The sequence below is a fragment of the Falco rusticolus genome, chromosome 1 (assembly GCF_015220075.1).
Source record: "Falco rusticolus isolate bFalRus1 chromosome 1, bFalRus1.pri, whole genome shotgun sequence".
Lineage (NCBI taxonomy): Eukaryota > Metazoa > Chordata > Aves > Falconiformes > Falconidae > Falco > Falco rusticolus.
The window spans coordinates 22,805,822-22,831,744 of NC_051187.1; the positions used below are offsets into that span (position 1 = coordinate 22,805,822).

The 25,923-nt window shown below is 37.8% G+C and overlaps 1 protein-coding gene across 7 annotated transcripts in view; it reads right to left on the bottom strand.

Annotated features, from left to right (window-relative positions):
- ZZEF1 (zinc finger ZZ-type and EF-hand domain containing 1) overlaps nucleotides 1-25,923 on the bottom strand; it is a 60,578-nt gene that overhangs the window by 24,998 nt on the left and 9,657 nt on the right. For 6 of the 7 annotated variants that reach the window (XR_005102214.1, XM_037375081.1, XM_037375077.1 and 3 more), the window contains exons 6-33: nucleotides 24,887-25,097; nucleotides 23,340-23,456; nucleotides 22,933-23,111; nucleotides 21,856-21,954; nucleotides 20,644-20,735; nucleotides 19,566-19,714; nucleotides 18,919-19,030; nucleotides 17,527-17,742; nucleotides 16,536-16,636; nucleotides 16,028-16,197; nucleotides 15,123-15,256; nucleotides 14,745-14,815; nucleotides 14,188-14,302; nucleotides 13,426-13,585; nucleotides 12,364-12,485; nucleotides 12,167-12,277; nucleotides 11,336-11,502; nucleotides 10,643-10,724; nucleotides 9,798-9,999; nucleotides 8,504-8,649; nucleotides 7,891-8,131; nucleotides 6,279-6,358; nucleotides 5,043-5,136; nucleotides 3,999-4,512; nucleotides 3,181-3,345; nucleotides 1,837-1,956; nucleotides 838-999; nucleotides 56-185 (exon numbers count right to left, since the gene is read on the bottom strand). Coding sequence is in view for 6 of the 7 variants with exons in the window: in XM_037375081.1 (XP_037230978.1) it covers nucleotides 56-185; nucleotides 838-999; nucleotides 1,837-1,956; nucleotides 3,181-3,345; nucleotides 3,999-4,512; nucleotides 5,043-5,136; nucleotides 6,279-6,358; nucleotides 7,891-8,131; nucleotides 8,504-8,649; nucleotides 9,798-9,999; nucleotides 10,643-10,724; nucleotides 11,336-11,502; nucleotides 12,167-12,277; nucleotides 12,364-12,485; nucleotides 13,426-13,585; nucleotides 14,188-14,302; nucleotides 14,745-14,815; nucleotides 15,123-15,256; nucleotides 16,028-16,197; nucleotides 16,536-16,636; nucleotides 17,527-17,742; nucleotides 18,919-19,030; nucleotides 19,566-19,714; nucleotides 20,644-20,735; nucleotides 21,856-21,954; nucleotides 22,933-23,111; nucleotides 23,340-23,456; nucleotides 24,887-25,097 (4,262 nt within the window). In the remaining variant the exon portion in view is untranslated. The remainder of the gene's footprint in view (nucleotides 1-55; nucleotides 186-837; nucleotides 1,000-1,836; nucleotides 1,957-3,180; nucleotides 3,346-3,998; nucleotides 4,513-5,042; nucleotides 5,137-6,278; nucleotides 6,359-7,890; nucleotides 8,132-8,503; nucleotides 8,650-9,797; nucleotides 10,000-10,642; nucleotides 10,725-11,335; nucleotides 11,503-12,166; nucleotides 12,278-12,363; nucleotides 12,486-13,425; nucleotides 13,586-14,187; nucleotides 14,303-14,744; nucleotides 14,816-15,122; nucleotides 15,257-16,027; nucleotides 16,198-16,535; nucleotides 16,637-17,526; nucleotides 17,743-18,918; nucleotides 19,031-19,565; nucleotides 19,715-20,643; nucleotides 20,736-21,855; nucleotides 21,955-22,932; nucleotides 23,112-23,339; nucleotides 23,457-24,886; nucleotides 25,098-25,923) is intronic. The other variant, XM_037375080.1, reaches the window with a different exon arrangement.

The following is a 25,923-nucleotide window of genomic DNA, read 5'->3' on the forward strand; positions in this document are numbered from 1 at the left end:
TTAAAAAAAGTCTATTTGCCCCTTCTGCAGATAATTAAGCAAATCATGAGGTCACCTTTCGCTGCTTCTCTGGGTCAGCTTGAGCGATCTTTTCATACCAGGTCTCAAACATTACATCCTGACATTCATCCATCCACTCACAGTTTTGCTTGTAGTCTGCAATTTCATCTTCTTCACTCCACTGACTAAAAGAAAAGCAAGCTCAAAATTAAGTTTGAAAGCAGACTTCCCTCTAATATAACCTGGGATACTTTTTGGTTTTTTTTTTTTTAAAAAAGAGGAACGCAGTGCTATAATACACTAATAAAAACAAATTGTGAGAACTCCAGTTCACTTGGTTAATGAACAACCATACAGACACCTGCTTCTTGCTTCTGTGACATGCTCTTGAATACACATGGGGACCACAATGCAAAATCAGAAAAACTGACACTTAGAAAACTGCTTTTGGTAATGCTGGCGGATCAGATGAGACATTTTAAAGACTTTTGGGCTTTCACATTTGTTCACGTGTAAGTAGTACAACTACTTGAAAATTACAACACGGATGTGTTAAAACCATTTGATATTTATCAAGACTAGAAACAGCTACACTGCTAAACAAGTAAAGTGTTCCAGCAGTAAGCAGGTTAAAGATAAAATTTTAATAGTTTTTGCATTAGCGATGCTGCAAAAAATTTCAAATACTTCAGTTAAGCCTCTGGATACTGACCAAAATTATGCCATACTTGTTAATAGCACTGTTACTGCTTGTTCCAGGACAAAGTTCAGGAGCCTTGCTTGGTAAAAATGGGCAATACTTGGTACCACGTGAAAGCTGCATTCCTCCTGACTTACCAGATGACACTGTCATGAATACTTATGTTTTCTTGTGATGTAGTCATAAGAAGATGTGGTAACTGAATCTCAACAAAGAAGGAAAGATCGCTCGGCTCCCAACTCATATCCAAAAGGTGAAGGAGAGTTGTCTGCACACACGATAAGGCAGGAAGCAGTGATCTAAACAAAACAAGACAATAAAACATGACAGTTCTAACCTGAAGTTGAAATAGTATGTCCAGGGAGTAAGGGAAGACAACCACTGCATCAATTTCCAGGCTTTACTCTGCATTAAATGAACTATGTGGCAGAAACGCAGGTTGACTAATGTATCAACTCACAATTTAGCAAGAAGCACAGCCAATGCCATTTGAAATAAAGATGGTATCCTTTACAGATTTAGTCAAGACAGAGCTTATGCTATTGCCTGAGCAGTAGCAAGAGGGTTTGTCTCTTCTCTGCAGTACATTTTCTTGGTATTTGCAGGAACTTGTTCTCTTTGAAACCTTTGCCATGTCCAGTTGAAAGTGAACAAAGGATTTGGAAGTTACTGGCAGGGAAACTGACATTCTAGTCACAATATTCTTCTTTCTCTAGGACAACTATTAATCCCAAAAATTCTAACCAAAACGTTACCAAAACAGGAGCTTTAACATTAAAGCATGGAGGCAGAATTGCTGTATTTATTGTGGCATTACTCTTGCACAAGTATTGCACAATAAATTAGTTATTTCTAATACTTTACTACTAGAGTTTCAGAAACATATTGCAGAATTGTAAGTACAAAATGCAGTAAAGGTTTTAACACTGATAAATTTATTGTGCTTTCCCATCTAATAGTAATACAAAGCTAACAGGGCATTTTTGATCAGAAAATCAAGGCTCCTTAATTAGTTCTGTAAATAATGCAAAGTCAAACTTAATTAAGGCATTAAACAATAAATAAGTGACAAGGGAAGAGGTGAGGATGAACAGGAAAAAAAAAGTCAAGTAAGTAATACACGCAGTGTACTTTACCTGTCATTAATAGTACTAAATCCCTTCACAGATTTTACCAGGAACAAAACAAGCTGATAGTAGGACTCTCGAATCTCTTTGTGCAGCTCAGCACCACAGCCTTCCAAGTTTCCAAAGTAGCTAGAAATTAAAGTCAGTTTAGTAGTCTAGAATTCAGCGTTACATTTTAGGTAGCATGCTTTTGAGAAATTTTACAAACAGGCCATCCTTTAAACCCTCCCCACAAGAGGGAAGGATATTAGTTTTGTTTAAAAAGCAGTCTATCACTTTCAAAGAAAAATAAAAGAATCCTGTACCAGTAATCAAAAGTTAAGAAACAAAACAGGCAAAGAGAATACTCTCCTGGCACTAACAATAGAACATTCCTTCAAATTGAAAAGGCACTTTATAAAAATCTAATCAAGATCTTAAAGGAAATTGGTGCACTGCAAGAACAACCATAAAAAGCTCTTGACAAGTGAGAAGCCAGCAGACAGAGTTCAGATAGCACTGTCCGGACACACGATGGAAATCAGAGCTCAATTCATGAACCAGAACGGCACGGTATTAGCTCCTCCTTTGCAACAAGTGCTTTCTAGTTGTACCTAAAATTTAAAATAAACCCTTCCAAATTATCTTTCCTTAGAACAACAACTGCACATGCATATAATGGGTATGATCTTTTTTGCCTCTTTTATCTGTGTGTATGTGCACGCCCCTATACAGCACTGCAGACCTTGGCTGGCACGTCCACCACTTCAGCCTCTGGCACCCAAGTGAAACATTCCACCACACAAGAAAATCTGTCTTATACAGGTATCACACCCAAAGTTACGAAAACTCATAAATAAGCAAATGCTTGACTAAAAAGATATAACATGCACCCATTCTTGGAAGTTAGTTCTTCTGCCAGATAGTTATTATCTTGATTTACAAAGCAAGCTCACAAAAATTACAGACACAACACTACCTAAGGAATTATTCATTCTTTGAATGAATGAAGAGCTAGAGAGGAACTCTAAAGCAGTAACTGAAGACTCCACAATCTTTTGGGGCCTGTTGTGATCTGGTTGGAGCTGTAAAGATATTTCTAGGTATCCACATTGTGATTCAACTGCATGATACCTACTGGCATGAATAGCTGTAAAGTCCCACTTGAAAATAATTACTTTTTTTTTTTTTAATGAAGCATGCAAGGCACACATAGTAGCCTAAAAACTTCTCCTCAGGTGATATCTTGATTATCTGTGTGGATTAAAAAGCAACAACTTTCTACTGTTTAAAATATATATATATGACCGGGAGAACACAAGAACTAAGACACATTCAATCTTATGGCTGAGCCTTGCCTAAATAATTACTTACTTGGTAAAATCTTTCTGACAGGCTAGAAGTTCTAAGAGAAAAAGTACACAGGGTGGATGAAAACAGTGCGGCTGCCCAAGCGAATCTAGGCACTGACGGATCATCTTGAGCACTTCCATAATACTCTGCCCTTGGGATTTTCTCAAAGCAAGAACCTTTAAAACACTAAGAAGAACAAAAAACATCTATGAGGACTTCAAAACATTGTACTTAAAATAACCCAAAAAAATCACAATTCAAGAAGTGCTTGACCAATAAACAAGAGATGGGTATCTAAATTTTCAGTTCTATTTCGGCAGCAGTATATTACAGTTGGAGTGAGTGACAAAGCTTAGAACCCAACCCAGCCCTTGCTGCACCAGTCCAGCTTTTAGAGCTTAAAATAGACAAGCTGAGAATTGAAAAGCTGTCTTCAAAATAGCTTTTTCAGAGTATCAGGTAATTTAATGAGAGATGCAACTATTCTATAGTTGGTATCGAGGATTGTTTGTACTGATATACCAGGTCTTTGCTGTTTGTAGATACAAAGTAAGATGCTACTGCAAACAGATCTCAGGAAGCAAGACAATAAATTGCCAAGTAATTGGTTTTTTTTACATTCTGTACTACATAATTCAAAGAAAACAGTACTCCCTAAGAGCCCCTACATGGGGTGTGTTAACATATGTCTGCAAATAACTGAAGGTTGATACATCCATCTGACCACTAATTATTTTTTCAATACTCCCTTGCAGCTAAAATATGGTTTACTCCACCTGAGGAGGTTGTGAAGACAGGTTTCTGTATTTTATGCTTGGCAACATTTTCCATTTGCTTACCTTTCATGTGAAAGTGATTGATCTTTAATAAAGTCTAATATGTTTTTCAATATAGGATATTTCTCCTTCACAGTAGGCACAGCTCTCGGCTCTTCCATTGATCTGAAAGACAGCAGCCTTAGTCTGCCACGGCTGAACTGAGATTTTCGCGTAGGAGTGGAAGGAGGTGACGATATCTCTTCTTGCTGTGAAACTGTATTTTCAACAGGCTTACTGTGAAATGTAGACGCTTCTGTTCGGAGGGGGTCTGGAATTTGTTTAACCCTCGTATCGGACTGTGTCATTTGCCCCCCCTCTTTTGAAACAGGATGAGTTACTCCATTGGGTGACATTGAGTGTGCTGTCTGGAAGTCCATGTCCACAACGGAACCTTTTCTTTGGCATTTATCACTGACATACTGTTGGATATCATCAGTGTCTTGGGCTTCCAAACTGTCTGAAGCAGAATCTTTCCTCTTTGCTCTCACAGGCAGAAAATTCAGTAACAAAAGGCTCTTCTGCATACACAGTTTTGCTGCAGTATAAAAATTGGAAGAGTTAAAATCATGACAACAGGACATCAAACTTGCTATCTTCTGCTTAGGAAGAAAGTGATTTATTTCTTCTGAACAAAGACAGCTAGAAAACACTGGTTTTCCTGTTATATTGATCATGATGCTATCAGTTACTTAATCATAGATTTCTAAATGCTAAATCCAAATAGTTACACTGAACCAGATAAAGTACGCAGTAGTCAATGAGAACACACTTTAGTAAAAACCATCTGTTATTCTAACATCAGTTAATTGCAGTTAACAAGTATCTACAAAAACAGATGAATGCAAGTTCAGAACCCAAGTGAGAGGTCATTCCCTGAAGAATTTTCTCATTTACTATTTTCTACAAAGAATAAAGAACACAACCCCAGATAGTTCAAGGAGCATACACTAGTTTGTGTCTTAAGGTATTAAACAGTAACCCCAGTTGCTAACTTACCTTTTACGGCAAAAATAATGTCTAAGATTTACAAGGCAATGCTTATGCATTTGGAAAGGCAATACCTACCAAGAGTTTCTGGGTTGACCTCAACCGCTTCTGTGTTCTCCTTCTCCTCAGCATCATTGCCCCTACTCATCAGGGATTTCTGCTTCATTTCCAACTGTAGACAGGATGTTAAAATAGTTAAAATATGATTCCCCCCTGTAGATCTATACAGTAAGGCAGTATGAAGACTGCGTCCCATTAAAGGAATTTAATCTCAGGAACAGATGACAGTATTTACTATTCCCTACTGCAGAAGAAAACACCCAGTAGTCTAAAAGAGCAGCACCTAAACTATCAGAGCAGATAACAGCTGCACACCACGACGCTCAAGGTTTGTAGGCTGAGACCCTTCCCCATCTTGTGACTAGATGTGCATCAGTCCTCAAAGAAAAAGGCTTCCCCTTTACCCCCACCACTCAGGATGAGATAGATACACCTAGTCATGAGATAAGATTCTCCAAAAGCATTATGTCACTTAACTAGCGAGTACTGTCAGATGCAAACATCACCTGTCACATCACCTGTGGTACAACGCAATTATTCATCTTAACATGCACCTGCACTCATTGCATCCCTAGTGTTTCAAGCTGCCAGGAATTCTGGCAGGCAGGAAAGAGGAGGGAAGAGGTCACAAGATACTAGAACAGTTAATTTGTCTGGCCTACACCTGAAGGGCTTACAACAGGTGCAGAACAACAAGCCATAGACTGAATTGTCTAAAAAAGGCCACGTAATTTTTACTATTTACAATTTCCTGCTGTCTAGTGAAATCTAAACCAATTTTGGCTCTCTGCAGCTGCAGGTGATGATGCAGACACCTCTCACAATGTTGCGAGTGGATGATGCCAGCCTTTGACATAGGGCTTCTGTTTCAAGGAAAAAATCACAGGCAAAAACCATACCCAGAACTGAAGCCAGTTACTTGCTTGTCAAAGCAGCAGTTATTTCCTTTTCTATTAGCACTGCACTGTTTAAGACAGATTTCTTTCTATACTATACCTCAAAAGTACTCCATCTACTATGTAAGAACCTTCCAAATTAACAACACATTCTTGCTGAAAAATAACACAGATTTAACTGATTTTGAGTCGAATTCACTCCTAAAAGTTAGAAAGTTTAGAAGTGAATGTATGATGTTCTTAAGGGAAAACAGCTCGTCTAGAATCACTGAAGGAAAACATGGTTCCATGCACTTCTTCACATTGCACTGTAAAATATTAAAAAGACATTCATAGATAACCTCCTGAGTGATCTTACCATCCATATTCTAATTGAATCAGCCAGGGAATATACTTGTGCAAACGTATCACTCAAAGGCACCTTGCCTCCACTGTTGACTGGAAAGGAGAGAAAGAAGAGTCGTGTTTATTTACAGCTCCATTTTTTATACAACTTGACTAGTTAACTAAAAATTACACTACAGCCTTCCCTTCATCTCTTAGTCAATACTTGGAATTATGCCTGTAACAAAAAGAAGGAGTAAGAACTGTCAACATTGATACGCCTCAAATACATAAACTGCACCTTGACAGAGTTATTTGCAAAGTCAAATTACGAGTAGCTTTCTCATCTCTCCCCAGAATTGGTGCCTGTAGTCATGGAAGATAAAAACCTCTCCCCATACAAACAAGTATCACTAACGCAAACTGCTATCAGAATAGTCATGAAACGCTTAGTATTAACTTAAAGCTCTATAGATGCATTTGGTTATAAAACAAAAGAGAAAAAAAGATTTATGTGATGAACTTTCTATGAACTGACAAAACCTCAAGACCTGACAAAACAGTTTCCATCACAACTGGCCTGACAATGACTATGGAGAAAAAGACATTCCTATTCAAGGTCTTCTCTCTCCCATTGCCCTCGGTTTGGGGTTTTTTTCGTCATTGCTTGTACAATGCTTCACATGGTACAGGTGAACATGGGTCCTGAAATCAGTCTGCCCCAGCAAGACTGACAGATGAAGCTATTACATAATAGTAGGATGGATACCCTATCCACTCAATATTTTCCTGAGCTACCACCATTTTCAATCTTACTCAGAAAAGTAGATCAATTATCAGACACAGACAAAATGACTAAAGGCAATAAATACTTTAGTCATCCAGGCAGTCTTTGTGTCAATCATTTTTACCCATAACTTCATAGCTCAAGAAGTAAGATATTTAGCTTCAAGATTGCGACAGAAAGTGAAAGCCTAAAATTAAACCCTTTCAAAGCCAAGTAATACCTTATTATCCAATACTTCAAACCTATCAAGAAGTTTAATGGAAGGATGGTGCAAGTTAAAAAGTTGTTCACTTTACCTACTGAAAAATACATAAATTGTAATACAAAGGACATAATGTAAGTTAAAAGCAAAACATTACCTTTTATTTAAAATAAAATAAAAACCTATGGTTTTGAGGATGCCAAGACTAGTTTCCACAGTAACATTTGGGGAGGTAATTCACACCACCTCCATGTAAAAACATACAGGTTGGTCCTGGCTTTTTAGAAAAGATACAATGAGAATGGAAAATGATGTAAGAACCTCTAATCACCAGGAGCCACACTGTTCTGAATTAACACTCCAGAGGACATCACTGCTTTCTCTGGGTATATCCCTGTAAGGCTTAGTCAGTAGCTTATGATGTTTATTAGTTTTGGGACAAAGCTCTGAAGATAAGAGCACATATTAATAAAAAAGAAACACTTTAGAGATAAGGCTTACCTAATCTACCTAAATAATGACTTCTTTATACAGAACATTTTTTTAACATTGACAAACTGATTTTTTTTTAAATCAGTAAAAAACCTGATTTATAAAATAGCCTTCTACAAACTTTAAGTCTTCATTATTAAGAGAGTCTAATAATATTAGAGTTACCATATTTTTGAAGCTTCTCATATAAATCTGGAGTGAGATACACCAAAGCAGCAAATGTTGAGTTCACAGCTTGATCAATAGTAGAACCAGCAACTATATCTGTCTTTGGGGTCTGTTTTTTACATGCCTGTATAAGTCCTTTGAAAAGTTCAGATTTTTGCCCACTGAAGTCCTGGGCAGGATCTGATTTTGCAAAGTCGATAAGAAAGTTACGGCAGTCATCTGGCTGAGAGCTCCTAGCCTGAAAAGAACATTAGAAAAACACTTTAAAATGAATGTGAAAAATTGTTGCAGCTCATTTTGACAATAAAGTCAGCTTGCAGCGTATCTACTGCAGTTGAGCAACCTGATGTAAGGAAAGATGTCCCTGCCCAAGGGACCTTTGAAGGTCCCTCCCAACTCTTCCATGATTCCATGAAAATGGAAACTAATAAGAAGAGTACAGAACAACAGTTTCTTTCCTCCTTAATATCTGAATTCAATAGCACAAGCGACGATAACTTCAGCACAACAGCATACGCTTAAGGACGTATCAACTAATTAAGTTGGAACAGAACTGTGTGATACATCAGGATTTCACGCCTACAAAACGAAAGCAGCGGTGTAAAAGTACCTCTTTTTCATCTTTGTGCCATCGACTGCTTTGACTGGCTCGGAGTGCCTCAGGACACATCTGATGCCTGAAGACAGGTTTCCAGAGAGGAGAATTAAGAACTGACGTGACTTTCAAAGGAGGCAAGTCTGCTTCACTACCTAGTTCTGCAAAAAATTCGGAACAGATGCCTCAGTTACTGAATATTTTTGTTCAGTTTTACAGATTAATGAAAATAGTAATTGTTAAACATCCAGTGGGGGAGGGGGGAAGGTAATGCAAATAGACAGAACAAGTAATTTAACAACATTCTCTAACTCCTGTTTCTCTAATGTGGTGCAGAAAACTGCTGTACCCTTTCTTTAATGATAGCATCAGTATCTTAGGGTGACAATATGTTACATTATGGAAGGACTTTAGACATTTTTGCTGCACCTGTGACCATAGACACTCCCCAGTTTGCAAGAGAGTTTAAAAGCTTTTTCTCCTACTAATGACGTAGCAATTTGCTGTATGTCAGCATGCTCATATTAAGAAAGGAAAACTACATTCTACTGTAAGAACACTTCAATTAGTTCCCTAAATTTGTGTGTAGGTACCTCCCCAATTTTCAAACGTAAGGACTGACCAACTGATTGCAGTAAGAACTCAAAGTGGTGAATGAATTCAGATTTAGAAAGCTAGCTAGAAGTGTTCTGGTTCTGAAACTAAAGAACAAATGCACCTTTTTTTTTTCTTTCTTATGGCACACTCATATTTTTTGTATTTTACTTATCTTCAGTGGCCCAAATCCCAAGTGTACTTAACTACCAGAATTAAGCAAACTTAATTTGTAAATTCAAATTTAAAATCAATACCAAATGCTCATGTGACACACTTAAAATCATTTGTGTTCTAAGCTCTAGGGGGCGGGGGCGTGTTTGCTGGCTCCATATTCACCCCACCACAGCACTAGGGAACAATTTTAAAGGAAAAAAAGAAGAGAAGATTGGTCAAATTCTGATATTACTTCACAAATGTAATTCAGCTTAGTATGTTTACTTCCAGGTGTCCATGCCTTCCTAACATTGGCTTCTGAATACCAGAGAAATCACAATAGAGAAATTTCCAAATTAGTCCCACAGAACAGCAAGCAGGCATGCCACAAAAAGCTCAATGCCCAAACTGGTTTGAGCAGCAATACAGCAAGTCTTCCACCTTCAGCCAAGAAAGAAATATAGGAAGAACTTCATTTCACAGGCTATTCCAAACATAAAGTCCTCGTATCTCCTCCTAACACTGCATCACAACTTCTGGAGCTATTAAACGCACTCACCTCTTAGAGATTTCAGCGCCATACTTCGGGAAGCCAAGCGCCCCATCAACCGGGATACAAGAAGCTGTAAATCCAAGCCCCAAGAAACGGCAACATCTGGTAGGCCATAAGCAGTGACGGAAAACTTGTAGCCCCACTCATTATTACTGCTGTCAGAGTGAAAGAGAAACTGCAGCCGTGGGCCAGCCTTAAAGGTCACTTTCTACAGAGCAACAAAACAGTCATTTTGCCAAATGTACATGACAAGTAGACGTTTCAGGGTAATGAATTCCCTTCAGCAACTGTGGTTTTTTCATTATTACGTTCTGTCCATAACAGATCTAATCTCCCCCACCATCTGAATGGGAAACCCACAACACCAAGGAAGTGAAATTTCTATTCAGTAGCTTAGTGAGCTATTTTAGAGATGATTGAGCTTTAGCAGTCGGAGCCATAAAGCATCCCATTTGAGCAGGTGTCACGGAAGAAAGAACATAGCCACAGAAAGCACTGCACTTTCTCATGATGCAAAAAATTGCAAGGGCAGGGTGTCAGCCAGTAAGTTTTACCTGTGTAGTTACTGGCAGTTAAGCATGATTATTACTTTTTGTTTTTGACTGACTGCTCCCTTAATAACAGCAACAAAAACAGCAACAAAGAGGGATTCTTTACTCATTCACTCCTTTTATTTGCATCACTGCAGACTTTCTTCCTTGCCTCCTGCCCCCCACCTTTGAGAGGGAATAAACACACACACGCAGGGATGAAAGCACACATCCTTTTAGACAATAGGTTTTCCACAAGAATCTTAAGAATTTCCTAAGATTGCATATATCACTTGGTTCAGAACTTCAAAAGGTGCTCACCTTAGGCCACTTCTCAGTGCCAACCTTTGTATCGTAACGAGTTTTTGCACCTCTGGCATCAGTAAACTCGAGGTAATCATACCTGTGAAAATTGCAATTCATTACTTCCAAATTTGCTTTTTTAGTTTTGAGGGAAAACGTTTGCTTTTGGATTTTCACAAGCACTACATCTCAGCGTACCCTGTCACATCTTTCTGAAACACACCTGCATTGCTGCATGTGACTGCTAAGGAATTTATTTCACATTTCAGTGCAATAGTCCCAGCAAACACAGACCTGCTTTCCTGCAGAGCTTTCAACCCTTGAGAATTGGTAGTGGGTGCTAATTTTAACATCTGGCATATGCCTTAACTAAGCAGTAGCCTGATACATTATCAGGAGAAACCAAGCCAATAGTTTTGCCTAAACAGGGCAAGACAAATACCACAAGCACCAAATACCACAAGCACAAACTGTGCTGGTCACAGCAATATTACAAAACAAGTCAAGGCCAAAGGAAGCAAAATTCATATGAACAGAAGGCTTTCAGCACCAGAAGTCATTCAAAATACACACTGTGTATTACACAGGACAATGCAGAAATTGAAATGGCATGCTTGAAGTGCAAAAAAAAAATATTCCTTGCACATTGAAACGTGAATTTCCCCTCTGCAAACAGATATTGGAATACAACACAGCATAAGATTAAATTACCTCCTTTCAGTTTCACATTTTTCATCAAATTCCACCTCAAAGTAAGTTGCCCCATGACACAGGAAGACTGAGACCTCATGGCAATTATTTTCATAGTTATGAGGCGATTCCATTGTCCATGTTCGCAATACTACAGGCTGTTCTTGCTGCCAGCTTTCCATTTCCATCTGTAGAACAAAAGTGTATTTTTGAGATACAAATGCAAAGCTTTTTTTTTTAAAAAAAAATTACCACACTACATTTTTGTGTCTATACTTTAAAGCTGCCAAATCTACATACAAAGTGCCATGTAAAAGGCTACAGCATTGATTGACACCTGAACTAGTTAGAAAGACACCCTCAATGATCATGGTAAAGCAGCACTTCTAAAGCAAGATTCACCTAGTCTACTAGGGGAGGAGACAGTCTCACCCCAGAAGAGCCTACAAGTCTCTGACAATAATAAAAGAGTCTAGATGACTAATGCAGATTTAAAACATCTACACTACAGACACAGAGACTTTATTTGCATCGCCACAAGCAATGAAGCTAAAAATGTTGAGCACATAATATTTTCAATTTTATTTTTTTTTTTCATCCTCAGAATCCCTCCTTCCTATCTGCCTTCTAGGCTTCTCACTCCAGTTGCTCTTTCTGGTCACTTTTCTCATCTTCCATATCAGCACAGATATATTTCTAGTTCACTCAACATTTTGTTACTCATCCCATGCTTTTAGAAGCTTTCCAGCTCCTTTCAAATGCTCACGAATGGAATCACCTCAGGTTTCTCCATCTTTCTTGGAATTTTGCTTTTGTTTCACTGTACTTAATAGCGCCTGTATCTTTAGTTACCTTATGAGGCTCACTACAAAGTCTTTTCAGTGGTTCTATCAAAGTGCTAAATCCCTGTAGCAGAGTACAGTACGGAATGTCTAAAGTGCAAAAGTCCAACAAGAAGATGACCTAGGAGAAAACACAGGTCTCATGAAAATGCACGTAACCACAGCCATGCCACCCGGGAATAGTACAAAATCCCAATGTTCACGTACCAGCTGACGAGTTGCCATAGCAAAGACAGAGTTACTTATTTTTTCTACTATTGTTTTGCCACTATATTGAGATAAAAGTGACTGCAAAATCGTTCTGATATTTGACAGGAACTGGCCCACATCTAAAGAGAAAAAAAAACACCTTAATATCCACCTTAAGGATTTGATACCACAACCTGCTTTATCAAACACATCAGTGCATGGAAATGCGGATGAGACAGACAGCAGGAAAGGCATCTGCTGCCTCAAGGTGGTGACACTCACGAGCGAGAACAGTTCAGAGAAGTTTTCTGTCATATTTCTATTGTAGACACAAGTCATACTTAATTCTACAAAAAAGATGAGCAATGAGTAATTTAATCAAACCCTCCAAGTTTGTTTCAACCACCTCAGTGTATCCAGGAGCCTCCCTCTACAACTAAGAAATTAGCTTAAGTAGCTACTAAGTTTTAGCTATAGCCTTACTCCATTTTTAAATGTAAGATAAGAACACAATAAGCTTATTTATACACAAATATGAAGTAATCTTACATAAAATTATACCTCCGTTAAGTACTTGGCCTAATCAACTACTCAATACTGAGCTGCTGCGTAAAAAACAAACAAAACACCAAATAAAAAAACCAAACCACTGCAGCAAAACACCCTTAGAAGTGCCCAGCCTCTTAAGTTCCTTCTTGCTATCACAAACTTCTAAGAAAATACGTTAATCACCACACAGGACCTTATAAAAATATGGGACATTTAAAGAAACCAAAATGTTCAAATGAAAGTCTGTAACTGGTTTTTGTTTGGCTGTTAGTTTTTTCAGTATTTGACCCCCAAACCTGACTGAAACGTTTTCTGAAGATTCTCCCAATGTAAAATTATCAGTACAGTTAAAATTCTAAATTGCCCAGTATGCCTACAAATTCCTTCCTAGAGGGATTAGAAATGTTGTGACAGCTCTGAGTATGCCTCAGGCAACCACCAGTGAACCCTTATTATACTGCAATTCGCAAATCCCATTTTAAAGTCCTGTATTACATCACACATAATTCTGTATTCGATCCCAGCACTTACAGTTTTTAACTATTTCTACTGCGAGATCCTTGGCTGAATTATCGCTTCCCTTAAGTTGCAGGTAGCACCATGAAAGGAGGCTACCTTGAACAGACCAGAATAGGGAAGACAAGACTGTGCCACTCTCTTGCTGTGCAACATCCAGCATCATCATTTCACACTGAAAAATAAAGAATGTAACAAAAGGATATCCTCCGTTGCTGCAGAACGACACGAAACATGTACCCAGTAAACTGTGATGGACATTATATCATCCCACTCACCCCAGAAAAAAGATTAAATGCAACTGACAAGCAGCATGTAACACCATGAAGCAACTGATGGATTTTGTTTTGCTAAATTGAAATTTTAAGTAGGAATAGCTACAACGTATGAGTCACTGTGTTCTCAGCAAATTTTTTCTCCATATGTAAATGGCCCTCCTCCATTTACACCTCCCTTAGTGGCATGACCAATTCTAACCTCTCAACGTGGGATTACTTCTGTTTCCTAGCGTTGATAGGGTACCATAAATTCTTTTCAACACTACGGCAAAATATTTCATCTTCTACATTACTTACTCCACTATAATGAAATATTAATGCTTAAAGGAAAATACTTCAATTGTCTGCAAAACCTAATCCTGCAGACTTGAATAGCCCTGAACAGTTTTATCCAGATGGACAGGAAAGCTAGTTCTTTAGCATGTACCTCAGGCCTGCAGCTTGTGTTTGAATGCATACAGAAATCCTGGCAAAGCAGGAAGAGTGCAAAGACAATTACCTCTCTTGCTGCCACTAGCAGAAGGGTATCCATGACTGACAGCACTTCACTTATGTCAAAATCCGCGGAAACTCCTTTCTCTGGTAATAATAGGAGTCCACCTGGATCCTGATCACTACAAAACAAAGATCTTCTCACTAACCAAGTACCACCACAGTTCCAAAGCACAAATTTATTTATCCCTGTGATAAATCTGTAGAGATCCTACTGTATAATTACTAGGAAAATCAAAAGTTTGTGTTTTGATGACTCTAGACCAGTTAAATCAATACCAGCCATCACCATGGACAAACAATCACTTTAAAAACCTGGCAAACAGCCTAGAAGAAACCTAAGAGCAATACACTCTGATTTCAGCACCAACCTTGGACAATGTTTTATACAGCTACTCAGTTAATAAACATATTAAGTAGCAGTGTTCTCCTTCCTAAAGCAAAGTCAGTTGATTACTTTGGAGAATTATTTGCCAGGGGAATAACATTTCTAAAAAGGAATAAATATAAACTTATTAACAGATGGGTATCAAGACAATTATTGACAGTTTCAGGACCCCTTACCTGAAGTGGGTACACAAGGATCTGAAGGCAAGATGTACTGATTGCTTATGTTCTTGCTCTGTGATGTTTTTCTAGAAAAGGAAAAAGATTTATTTTTATGATATGTTCTGTTTCCTTCCTCTGTGAGAAAGAATTCTAATTTCTGCGTTCTACTATTCATTTTTGGTAAGAAAGGCAGGGTTAGCTCCTCTTTCTTTGGATAAGCTGCAGAGAGAGAGAGAGAAAGGGAAGGGTAAAGAGAGGCAAAGAAAAAAAAAGAAGGTTTTTACTTTAATAGGACAAAGTATACATTAGTTGACAACAAGAACTCAGATTTGTCCTCTTTTGGGCATAAAGAAAGCAGGTACTAAACAATCAATTTCTCATTTAAGAGTTTACCATCATGGTGAAGAGCTGGTGTCGCCTGGTCTGTCTATCTGGGAAAAAGATTGCTGCTCCACTGAGTAAGGTGTTCTTAACTTCCTCTTTTAGCATTTTCATTGGCATGAAGTTACTGTCCCCCATATCCACTACTGCTCATACAAAAAGGAAACAAAATTACAGGTTCAAATTAATACTCCATCCAGCATGTTAGAGGCTTAACTGAATTAAACATGTTATTTTACACAACTTCAAGCCCTTGCAATCCCATTACACACAGAGAAAATGAGGGGAAACTTTCTGACTTCTAGCAAGAAAGATTTTTCTAAGGATATATTTATTCCCTGAGTAAAGTAATTCTAGGAACATTAAGACTTGACAACTATCAAAGCTCATAAGGTTCTCGAGATGTGACAGGTTCTATATAAACTGTTTTATCTCTAGCTCGTTTTTCAAGAGTGTGTTAGTTCATAAACAAAAAAATTACACTTGAATAAGAAAGGTGTCATCCTACTTCCAATGAATCTAATGTGTAATTTCCATCCTCCACCGGCTCCAGAATCTTCCCTGTGCTTCTATAAACCTTACAGGCTCCTTTCAAGATCATTTATATTTATATGAAATAAACGAACCCCAGTAACATTATAGTTAAAGGATCACATTCTCTGCTAGTTCAAGCAGGCGCCATGTTTGAAAGAAGTTTTCTATTGCAGCTGCTTCCAGACCATACGTTGTCAGAAATCTATAAAACCATTTCATAGGGTTAAAAAGGAAGTTTCACTGGGATAGACTAATGAGCATACACTGACCTGAAGCAGCAGCAAAGGAACACTTGGCCTCTAGGAATAAATATCTTTTCCCAAATTGTAACTGTTTTAACACACTTGTAAGCCAGAACAGACAAAACAGTTAATGTAAATTACCTTCACACAAATGTCTATAAAGCTCTTCTGCAGCTTCTGTGTGACCAGATGTTTTGCTCTGAGAATTTTCTTGAGGTTTAGCAGTTTTACCGTCTCCAGCAAGTACAGAGAAGCAGCTCTGGAGAAGCTGCAGTAGCAGTGTTTGAGCAAAGATACATTCTTCCCTCGGGCTGCAAGAAAGCATAAAACAAACAGAAGCAGTAACTAGAACAGAAGCTCTTTTGCACCAAATAGATAATGTTATGAAAGTCACCATCTCAGATGGATAAAAACCACTGAGTAGAGAACAGATAGCCAAAAAAAACCCTGTAGCTACCGGCTAAATTAATCTGCATCTCAAGCTTCTACATAACATCAGAGTTAAAAACCCATATGGCAGCAACAGGAAAATGTTATTTATGTAAATGATGTCGTTTAGGAAGAAGAAACTGCTGCAACTAAACTAAGCATACTTTATTTATACATACACACACAGATTAGTTCTTCACCGCACAGTAAAGTGACTTACTTTTGGTGAAGTTTATTGTAAAAATTCCAGAACAGCTGCAAATCAAGGCCTGTGAAATCTAAAAATGACTTGTATTTTAATCCACTCTCCTTCTGTTGGACCTTAAAAAGGCAAAGAAAATGCAAGATTGGAAAATTAAGTCTATACAGAACACATTTATAAAAAGTAAATCCCTGGGCACTGGGCCTAAAGGAGCCTGGTTTCCTATAAATTTGCAGCTAACATGAATTCCAGTGTAAGGTCTTTCATGCATATTCCAGTGTCTAAACGTGACTGTTCATGCTGAAACCTTCCCCTTCACAGAGCTACTAAAAAGGACTCACTGTCCTCTTTCTAGACTGTCTAGTCCCCCACCCCTGTCCTCCACCTCCACCCACAACCTCTGCATCTTCATCTAATTCGACTGAAAATAATAACCAAAACGAGACTGCCCATAGCTCAGAATTGAAGTTGAAAAGGCAGATGCATGCACTGCAGGAACAAAACATGATTTTGACATGTATCCCCAGAAGCCGGGTACATTATGCTGAGACATATCAGCACATACCAGCAACATCTCTTAGTCGTACACATCTCACCCTAGGTATTTGCAGAATTATTTCAGATAAAAAGAGAACATGTTTTAATCTGTGCAACCTTCCTAGCTCTTTCTCTATGCATTTTTCCAGATGCTTCCTTCAGAAATAGCTACACTATCTAATAGACAGTAGAGCATCCTCCTGTTGCATCTATTTCACCCAGCATTGTAACATGATGCTGAAAAATGGTTCTTACCTCTCTTCTGGACCAAATAGTCCTAGTCAACTTCACTAAATATACACAGAATGCTATTTTTCAGAATTTTTTTTTTCCCCTCATAGCACAGTCTTAATGGTTGCTAGTACTGATTCCCAAGACTTCTCTTTATCCATTCACAACTACCATTAGCATAGCGTTATTACTTTTAGCATGGGAAATAACATGCTTAAAAAGAACTAAGAAGTAAGAATACCAGGTCCTGTGCCAGCTGCTGGACAAAATGAAGCGTCTTCAGGAGAAGAGTTGTGCCACAAACTGTATCGTCATCAGTCCTCCTGCACTGCAAGCAGTTCATGCTCCTATTGGGCTCGTCTCGCATCGGCCGAAGGTACCCAAGAACATGCAGGCCTTGAACCCCCAGCCGTTCTGCTGTGTCTTGTCTTGTGCACAAGAACTTTATCATCAAGTACTAGAAAGGCAGAAACACAGCACAAGATTGGGTTTTAAAAACTAGTACTAATCTGGCTTTTAAAAGACGTGAACACACATATGCGAGGAGACTGCAGGTAGGGCTGGGAGGTCAAGCCTTATTCCCTGGAAATCACCTCCAGAAGTTTAAAATACTGAGCCTGAGATTCAGGCTAAGCTTGAACTCTCCTCCCTTGCAAAAGTTACAGAGATGGTTCTGTGACCTCTACAAACACCTGCAAAGTTAGTTAAGTCATTATCAGTTCCATTTGTTCTACATACTCTGCTCCTTGGCTCTATAGCTACAGCATTTTCGCAGGTAAAATAATTATTAGCCACATTAAAAAGCAAGCAGAGGATCAATATGTAGTATTTAAAACATTCTTTTATGCAATCTATCCACAGTAAGGTACAGAATGCAAACCTGAAGGGAACAGCAAGTTCTGCCATCCAAATGTACTCAGTAACTCTGCACGCTCGTTAAGTCTCAGGGACTAAGGGTTACACAGACACCAGCAGAGTGGCTTAGCAAGCAGTCACAGTTTTAGAAAAATATCCAGTTGACTTGTAACTGTACCACCACTTCTGCTGATTTCCACAGTATGAAAAAGGACTGAGGAACTGCACAACAGCCGATTCCAGAATCAAGAGAAATGCAGGATGCAAAAAGCAAAGTTTTCTATTTAGGCACTCCCTGTCAAACCCCATATTCTGCCACTCTTGAAACAGAAAAGCCCCATATTCCTTAAGGAAATCAACCTAACTGATGGAACTGCTTAGCAATTGTCCCTTAAAACAAAGGTTGAAGAAACTGGCGGTAGTTGTCTAGATCTTAGAATAAAGGAACAATCATGTCTTTGTTTTTAGAAATATTTCCTCATGATGAAACTAGCAGTCTGTGCGTTATCACGTAATTTTGCATTAAATTTGATCCTGAAGCACCATTTAACTACAGCTCTCTGTGTATACATAAAGAAAGAATAAAACCTAAAGGACAGAAGCTGAATCATTCGTTTAACTAGAAGCCCATTGATTTTTACCTCTGCCCAGAAGAATTCTCCTTGCACAAAAGAGTTACTCATTTCAACTGGCATTACAACAAAGCACAGAGATCAACTTTATTTTATGGGTTTTTTTTGCTCACTGTGACTGCACCAACGGGTTTTCAGTTTCTTACTTGGGAGATTCTGCATTGCTGCATTTTGACATCAACTTCATCCCATTCTTCCTCCACTTCAAACCAGCCAATAGGGTCATCATCTCCCAGATCTTCATGCGAAGAACTGCTTCTATGTATCAAAGTATACCACAAACTTTGTGAAGAAGAAGTTTAAACAAACTGCAAGGCCGTTGATATTCTACCAAAATATTTTTAGCATGTTACAGCTACAAAGTTAGGATGAGAGACAACAGAAACTTTCACATACCCGAACTATCACATGCAAAGTAAGAAAATCCTTTTAGTCACTGTCCCTAACTTCCCTTCACTCCCAAGAAACAGTTCTGAGAAAGTAATAAAAGCTAATTAACCTATGATCTTCCCATAAAATGTTTCTGTTTACCAGTGATCTGCACCTCAAGCAGAAAGTTTGTTTTGTTATATCCCTTATTAAACAGGTTTTTAAATCAAGAGGTTGAAAACTAGCCATGATGTATTTCCTCAAACACATCAAATTGAGGCTCATTAAAATTAAACAAGTAATGATTAAATGACGCCTAATTTTTAAGTCATTTGGAACAATTCTCAATAGTTCAACTGGCATTGCAAAAAGACCTAATTAACATTTATCTTCCAGGTATTCGTTACAAAATGTCCGCCTATACCTGTTTTTTAAAAATTTTTTGAATTCCCGCAGCTTCCATTTGTCATAGCTTTCAAATCTTTTGAAGTGTTCCTCTGCATGGAACTTTTCCGAAGCACTATTATAAGCAAACACCAGCCCACACTGGGCCCCAATGGCACCTCTTCGGACCTAAGAGTAGAGATTCAGTTGCAATATTATGAAAAAATTGACAATAAAAATGTATTGCTTTTATATTTTATATTTCCCATAACAAAAAAGTTATGGAGAGGAACTAAATATTGACCGTACTTTTGTAACCCACTGAACCAGGATCGTGTGAATGGTTAATATTTGTTGCATTTATCACCCTGCTAGCACCCCAACATTAACCAGAGTTCCATATATTAATTCTCATTTAAATTTTGTATGCTTTTTTTCAACACAAACAAAACTAAAGTTATGTATCCTGGTATCACTACACTGCAAAACAGCTTAGCTACCTGTCCAGCTCATTAGAATTTACTTGCCAGAAATCCATCCACCTTTAAGTCTCTTTGACATTGAAATATGCATCCTTGTTCCAGGAATCAGAAATCTCACTGAAGTTTTGCCCTGGCCATGAGAGTTAATCACTTTTAAAAGTTAATCACTTTTAAAAGATCTTGCTTTTTAAACCAGATAAAAGTCACACCAAATGTGCAAAGTACACTGGTGTCTCTAAAAATGAATTTGAAAGACCTACATTTAATCTAACTTACTTGCTATCTTGAAACCTGCTATATACAGTTGGAAAATTATTTATAAGGTCTTACCTGTAAATCCATACTCTTCAGAGAGAAGCCATACACATAAGAGTCACTGGCTTGAGTATATCGCAAGATACAGACAACAGCAATATAAAAGAAGCGTCTTTACCACGTGCCTATGGCCCCTTAAACAATTGATGACCTCCCTTTCCTTAAGTTCCCTGTGACTTATACCAAAGTAAACCCCTAAAATAACGCTATTTCATGATGAATTGAAAATTCCAGTTCATACAAAAAAAATATTCTAATTCAACTCTACCACCAGGGAAAAAAGCAAGCCTTCTACTTCAAAAGGATACAGGAACCACATACCTTTATCCTTATCTGTGTCACTTGAAATGAAGATTCAGTTCCAGTAGAAAGAATGATACTTGCCCTGGTTTTCCCAGTTTCAGTAAGAAAACCTAAAGCAGCAGAGGGAATAGATGAGGTTGGAAGGAGTGCTAGTGCAAGCTCTTTGAAAGAGAATATGAAGATTGTGGACTAAAGGGGGGAAAACAAAACCACAATGCTTTTCTAGTGAAATGCTCCTTAGTAAATGCTTCCAAATAAAAAAGAGACAAGTAAGACGACTGTATTATGTCAGTACATGCTCCCACAAGAGCATACACGATCTCTCCAGACCGTGTCTCTCCTAGGACTGCAATACCTGCAGCAGTTTCAAGAGTGTTTCCCCATTAAAGGTTATTAGTAACTCCCAAATGTTACTTGGGCTTGTAGCTGTATTCACTGATACAGCTCACCTTTCCCCAAACTGTGATCCACAAAACAGCGTAAGACAATCCACAAATATTTTTTTTTAAAAAAAAAACCCAACCAACCAACCAAACACAAAGCAAACAGAGGGGTAAAATGAGCATTTAGAATGTGCCTGATTTTCTGTCACAATAGCTTTCATTTACCAGTAGCACTGCACAAGACAATACACAATTTAAAAAAAAAAAAAAGATTAGGCAGCATTTCACTTAAAAAGGAGGTCAAGAAAAACAAAACTGTTTAGATTTTATCTAGTACATAAAAGCATTGCATTAACAAAGACAGGCTTTAAAGAAGAATTAATAGTTACGTATAGTCAGCGAAAATTTCAATGATTTCTACCATATCTCTCCATCAATATTTGGGAAACAAACAGTGAATTATTCAGGAGTTCAAGCCACAAAATGTGCTCTAGTATAATTTTCTTTGTGACAGCTCATTGTTGACTTCCACATAAAATATCAATAATTCTCCCCAAAATCCAATCTTTTTGTTTTAACAATAAGCTGGCTCCTGAGAAATCCACCTTGTTGTAAAACAGAATTTCCACATTGTTTTGGTTTTTTGGGTTTGGTTTCGTTTGTATTTTTGGGGGTGGGGAGGTGTTTGTTGTTTTGCCCTTTTTTTTTATTTTTAATTACAGATCTTCCATATCATAAAACTATCGAGTAGCACCAAGTATATTTAACTATAAGTGGAACAGCACCACAGCCTTATTAACAGCCTTTGTGTAGTTGAATATGCTGGATTTTAAGTCCAGGCTCTTACCATCCCCAGTCCATGGCTCTACAAGGAGGTTTTCAGGCCCTGATTTATCTTCTTTTCCCTTTACATCACATGCTTGCAGTGTTAGTCGCAAAGGTTTTCCTAAGTAAGAAAATGCAAGGGTTTATCAAGTTCATAAAAAACACTGGGGAAAATGCTTTCTAAAGTTCTTCGTAGAGAAAATGAATGGAAAAAATTACAATACTGAGATTTTTACCATTGTCAGACACACAAAAAAAAAAAGTGTGAAGAAGCTGGAGTGTACAAGATACATTGACCTAAAATAGCTCAAGTTTTAGATATGGGCAGAAGGACAATGAAAATCATGACAACTAATGTTCCTTCAACTGTTTGCAGACTTCGGAATTCACAATATGCGAAATATCACTCTTGTCTTGCAAAAAAGGCAGTGGCTACTCCGGGAAAAACTAAACAATTTTCAAACCTATTGAAAGTAAATACTGATATTATAATTATAAAATAAAAGCAAAGCAAAAAAATCTTCCTGAGAGAGTAACGATAATCTCAGAAGCTGACATCTGAGAAAACACAGATTTATCAAAGAAGTACAGTCATTACAGCAAAAGTTGACCACCTTTTGCGAGACCATGCACAGCTCTACACTTAATGACACATTCAGATTAGTTTATAAAAGTGAAAATAAAAGCACTGTAAATAGACGCTAATGACATTATGTTTAGAACACTTCTTCAATTTATGCATGTCTGCAAGAGAGATCCCTGACTGAGGCTAAACATACAAAAAAGTGTGTTATTGGAAGAATGAAAACACTTGATGCCATTTGCTTTCTACACAACACAAACACTATCACCACCTTGATACAGCCACTATCTACAAAGTTCAGGTTTTCTCCCTCAAGAGAATGCTACCTGGTTCAATTCTTAGATCAAAGAAAGCTGATCTAATCAATAACTTTTAAGACAGTTCAGCTTCTTGGTTAACAGATGATAATTTAGAAGTCTTGTACAGTTTTAACCCCTCAAAGAGTAACAAGTACAACTCAAAGCTGCATATTGTTTTAAGTACATACAGTAAAGGCTCCAACAATTATTCATTTACCATATTTATAAAGAAGGTTCTGTCTGACTGTTGCCATGGAAGCGATAAGCGATGAAGCCTTGTACGGAGTGTCCAGATGATCAGTGATTGTACAAAGAGAACTTATCACTTTAGCGACACTCCCCCTGGCTAAGGCAAAGGCCAGGAGTGTAAGTTCAACCTCTGGAGTAGTACAACAACTGGGGAGGGAAAAAAAACAACAGAATGAAAAGAAACTCCAAAGACATTCTGTTTTTAAACAAAAATAACATTCACATGGAAAAAATCTAGAGGTGCCTGTTTCTTAATGTCTTTGAATTTTTCAAGATACTAAAAAAATAGCAGGTGTGTAAAAATGAGATACATTTGCTATAAAAATTCCTCAAAACCATCTTCCACTCCATCAAAATACATCAACACAAACTCACCTTGTTATTCTTATAAGGAAGCTATCTACTTCTTCCAAAACATTTGGAGATAAGAAGCTTGAAAAATCTGTAGACCCTGGCGTTAGAGATAGAGGTGGCATGTGTTGCAGTGCTTTCCTAGTAGAAAGGAGGGAATGTAACATCAGACACCAGAGAGAATTGGAGAAAACAGCCTTTTAAAATTAGACATTTGAATCACCATGGTTTTTTGCAAAAAGGTCTCTATAAATAGTTTCTGAGGGCAGAAGATTTATATACGCAGAGAATCTCTTCCAAAGGTAAAACTAGTATTGCATTCTGGGCAGGGCAAGTTCAACGACTGCCAGGTAATCTTGAATGTAGCCTCATATCTCAGATTTAATGAGACAAATAAATCAAAGGGGTTTGAATTAAATCCGTGACAGCATTAGAAATAGCTTAGCGCCCAAGTACTGCTTTACTTTAAATAGTTTTAGAATTGAGCAACAGCCTGTTAATAAAGGGAAAAATCCTTTTAAATTCTTTCAGAACAATTACAGGAACTAAGAGAAACTGGTTAGCTCAGATCAGAATTTTTGTTTGATTTCCAAAGGTAACGCAAGAACCCCTGAAAACAGGAATTCCTAAGCAGTTTCAAAGTCATTCTATGCAACACTGAAGTTTGGGGGTTTGCTTTATAATTCCAAACACTGAATTTGTACTTCCTGAAAGCACATTTTTCGGTCAAGATTTCGCCATTATAACTTACTTAGCTTTATTAGCTCAGTATTTACATTGTATTTCTAAAAAAATATCTCAAGTGTGGCAAATCTGAAGCCCTTCGGTTTTAGTAAAGCTTGCCGACATAAGCATGTATAAAGTTATCTAAACTTTAAAGAAGATTCATAGATGACACAAATTAAAAGATAGGCTTAATGGACTTTAGCCTACAGTACTCATTAACCTGGCGATAGCCATGCTCTTAAGCATGGTGGCATCACGCTAAGCTCTATAAAAGTTGATGTGGGTGTGTAATGGTTTTATTAGGATTCCAATCCTTCAAGTCATTGGGCAGAAGCATTTGGCAGTCAAACAAGGAAACAGTAACGCAGAAAGTGGCCAACCACCACGAGCAAACATCTGCACAGAGATCCTGCATATTCCTGACTATATCCCTGCATAAGGCATGGCATTACAGAAGCAAACATTTGCTAAAAATTAAGCTCAATTTAGCTCCAGTGGTACGCGGAAGGTGTTCAATATTTATAATCAAAAAAATTAACAATAAAATTTAATTAATTTTAGGCTTTTCAAAATTATTACAAGTCAGAGGACAGGTAAAAAACCCTATCTGTCAGTGTTCAGTCATGACTTAACAACTAGATTAGACAACAGGTAGGAGAATTTGACTTGTTCTAGTGTGTGCAAATGGATAAAAGAGAAATACCACAATAGCTGAAATTATGTTCAAACACCGTGATGAAGGGAGTGGAAGCCAGTTACACAAAGTAGATTAGTTTACTAAAGCTGGAAGTATTTTTAAAAATAATTTTTTAAAAAGTCACAAACCATCTAAGTTTGGTACTTACTGAGTATTTTGTAAAATAGTGTGAACGAATGCTGGATTTGTTTCCATGGAAGCTGTTACCAGAGAGGTCAGCAAAGACCAGTACCAGATAGCCGAAGCATCGCACACAGAGACGCCCACCTTCTTAACCCTTTGATAACCAAAGGCCCTGAGTCCATGGATTCTTGTGTCACATCCATCACTAAGGCAACGCTTGATGTTTATCTGTACATCTGTCAAAACACAAAACATTTTTTTTTCAATTTCTTCTGCTGGATTAGATCTAGAAGAATCCAGATATTCAAAGCAATAATTGCTGCAAAGCCTCCTAGAAAAATAGCAGCAGATATGTAACAGTACTCCCACATACAGACAACTATGCATATGTGTTTCTTCACCGTGCTTATGATTTGGAAGATTCAGCCTTTGAATGGCCTATGAGATCCTTTACATACTGTATGGCTAGAAATTAGGGGAAAAGTAGTAAAAAGACCCTTAAAGTGGAAAATAGATTATAGATTATCCAGTACCGTTCCACCTACATACATAGGAAGTGTCTTGAGAATGGCAGCGGAGAAGATAGAGAAAAAGAACAAAGCCTAAAAATAAAGTTTTGAGTTAGATAAAAATTTTCACGTAAGTTCTTGACCATTTTGCATAGATAACGTTGTCCTAGTTACTTCTGAGGAACAACATCCTTGCTGCCCACTTCTGTGGCAGTGAGAGTTCATCTTAGTGAAAAGCACCTCTTTGGAAGGAAGGGACAAAATTTCCAAAGCTGCAGAAGCCATCTTAGGAAGAAGCAGCTTTCCTCTGTTTGATTCCAATATAGCACCCACAGATCTACCAGCCTTAAAAATAACACTACTTAAAAACCCTTAGCATAAAACCTGCTTTTACAAAAAGCATCTGACCAGCTTCAGAGCTTTGCTACTGAAGAAAAAAAAAAGAAATACTTGCTCAGAAGCAGATTTTTTTGCCAGATGCCATCATCCAACATACGCTTTCACTGTGCAAGCAAAGATATTTTAAAATTGCCCAGTGTCTTCAAACTGAGAG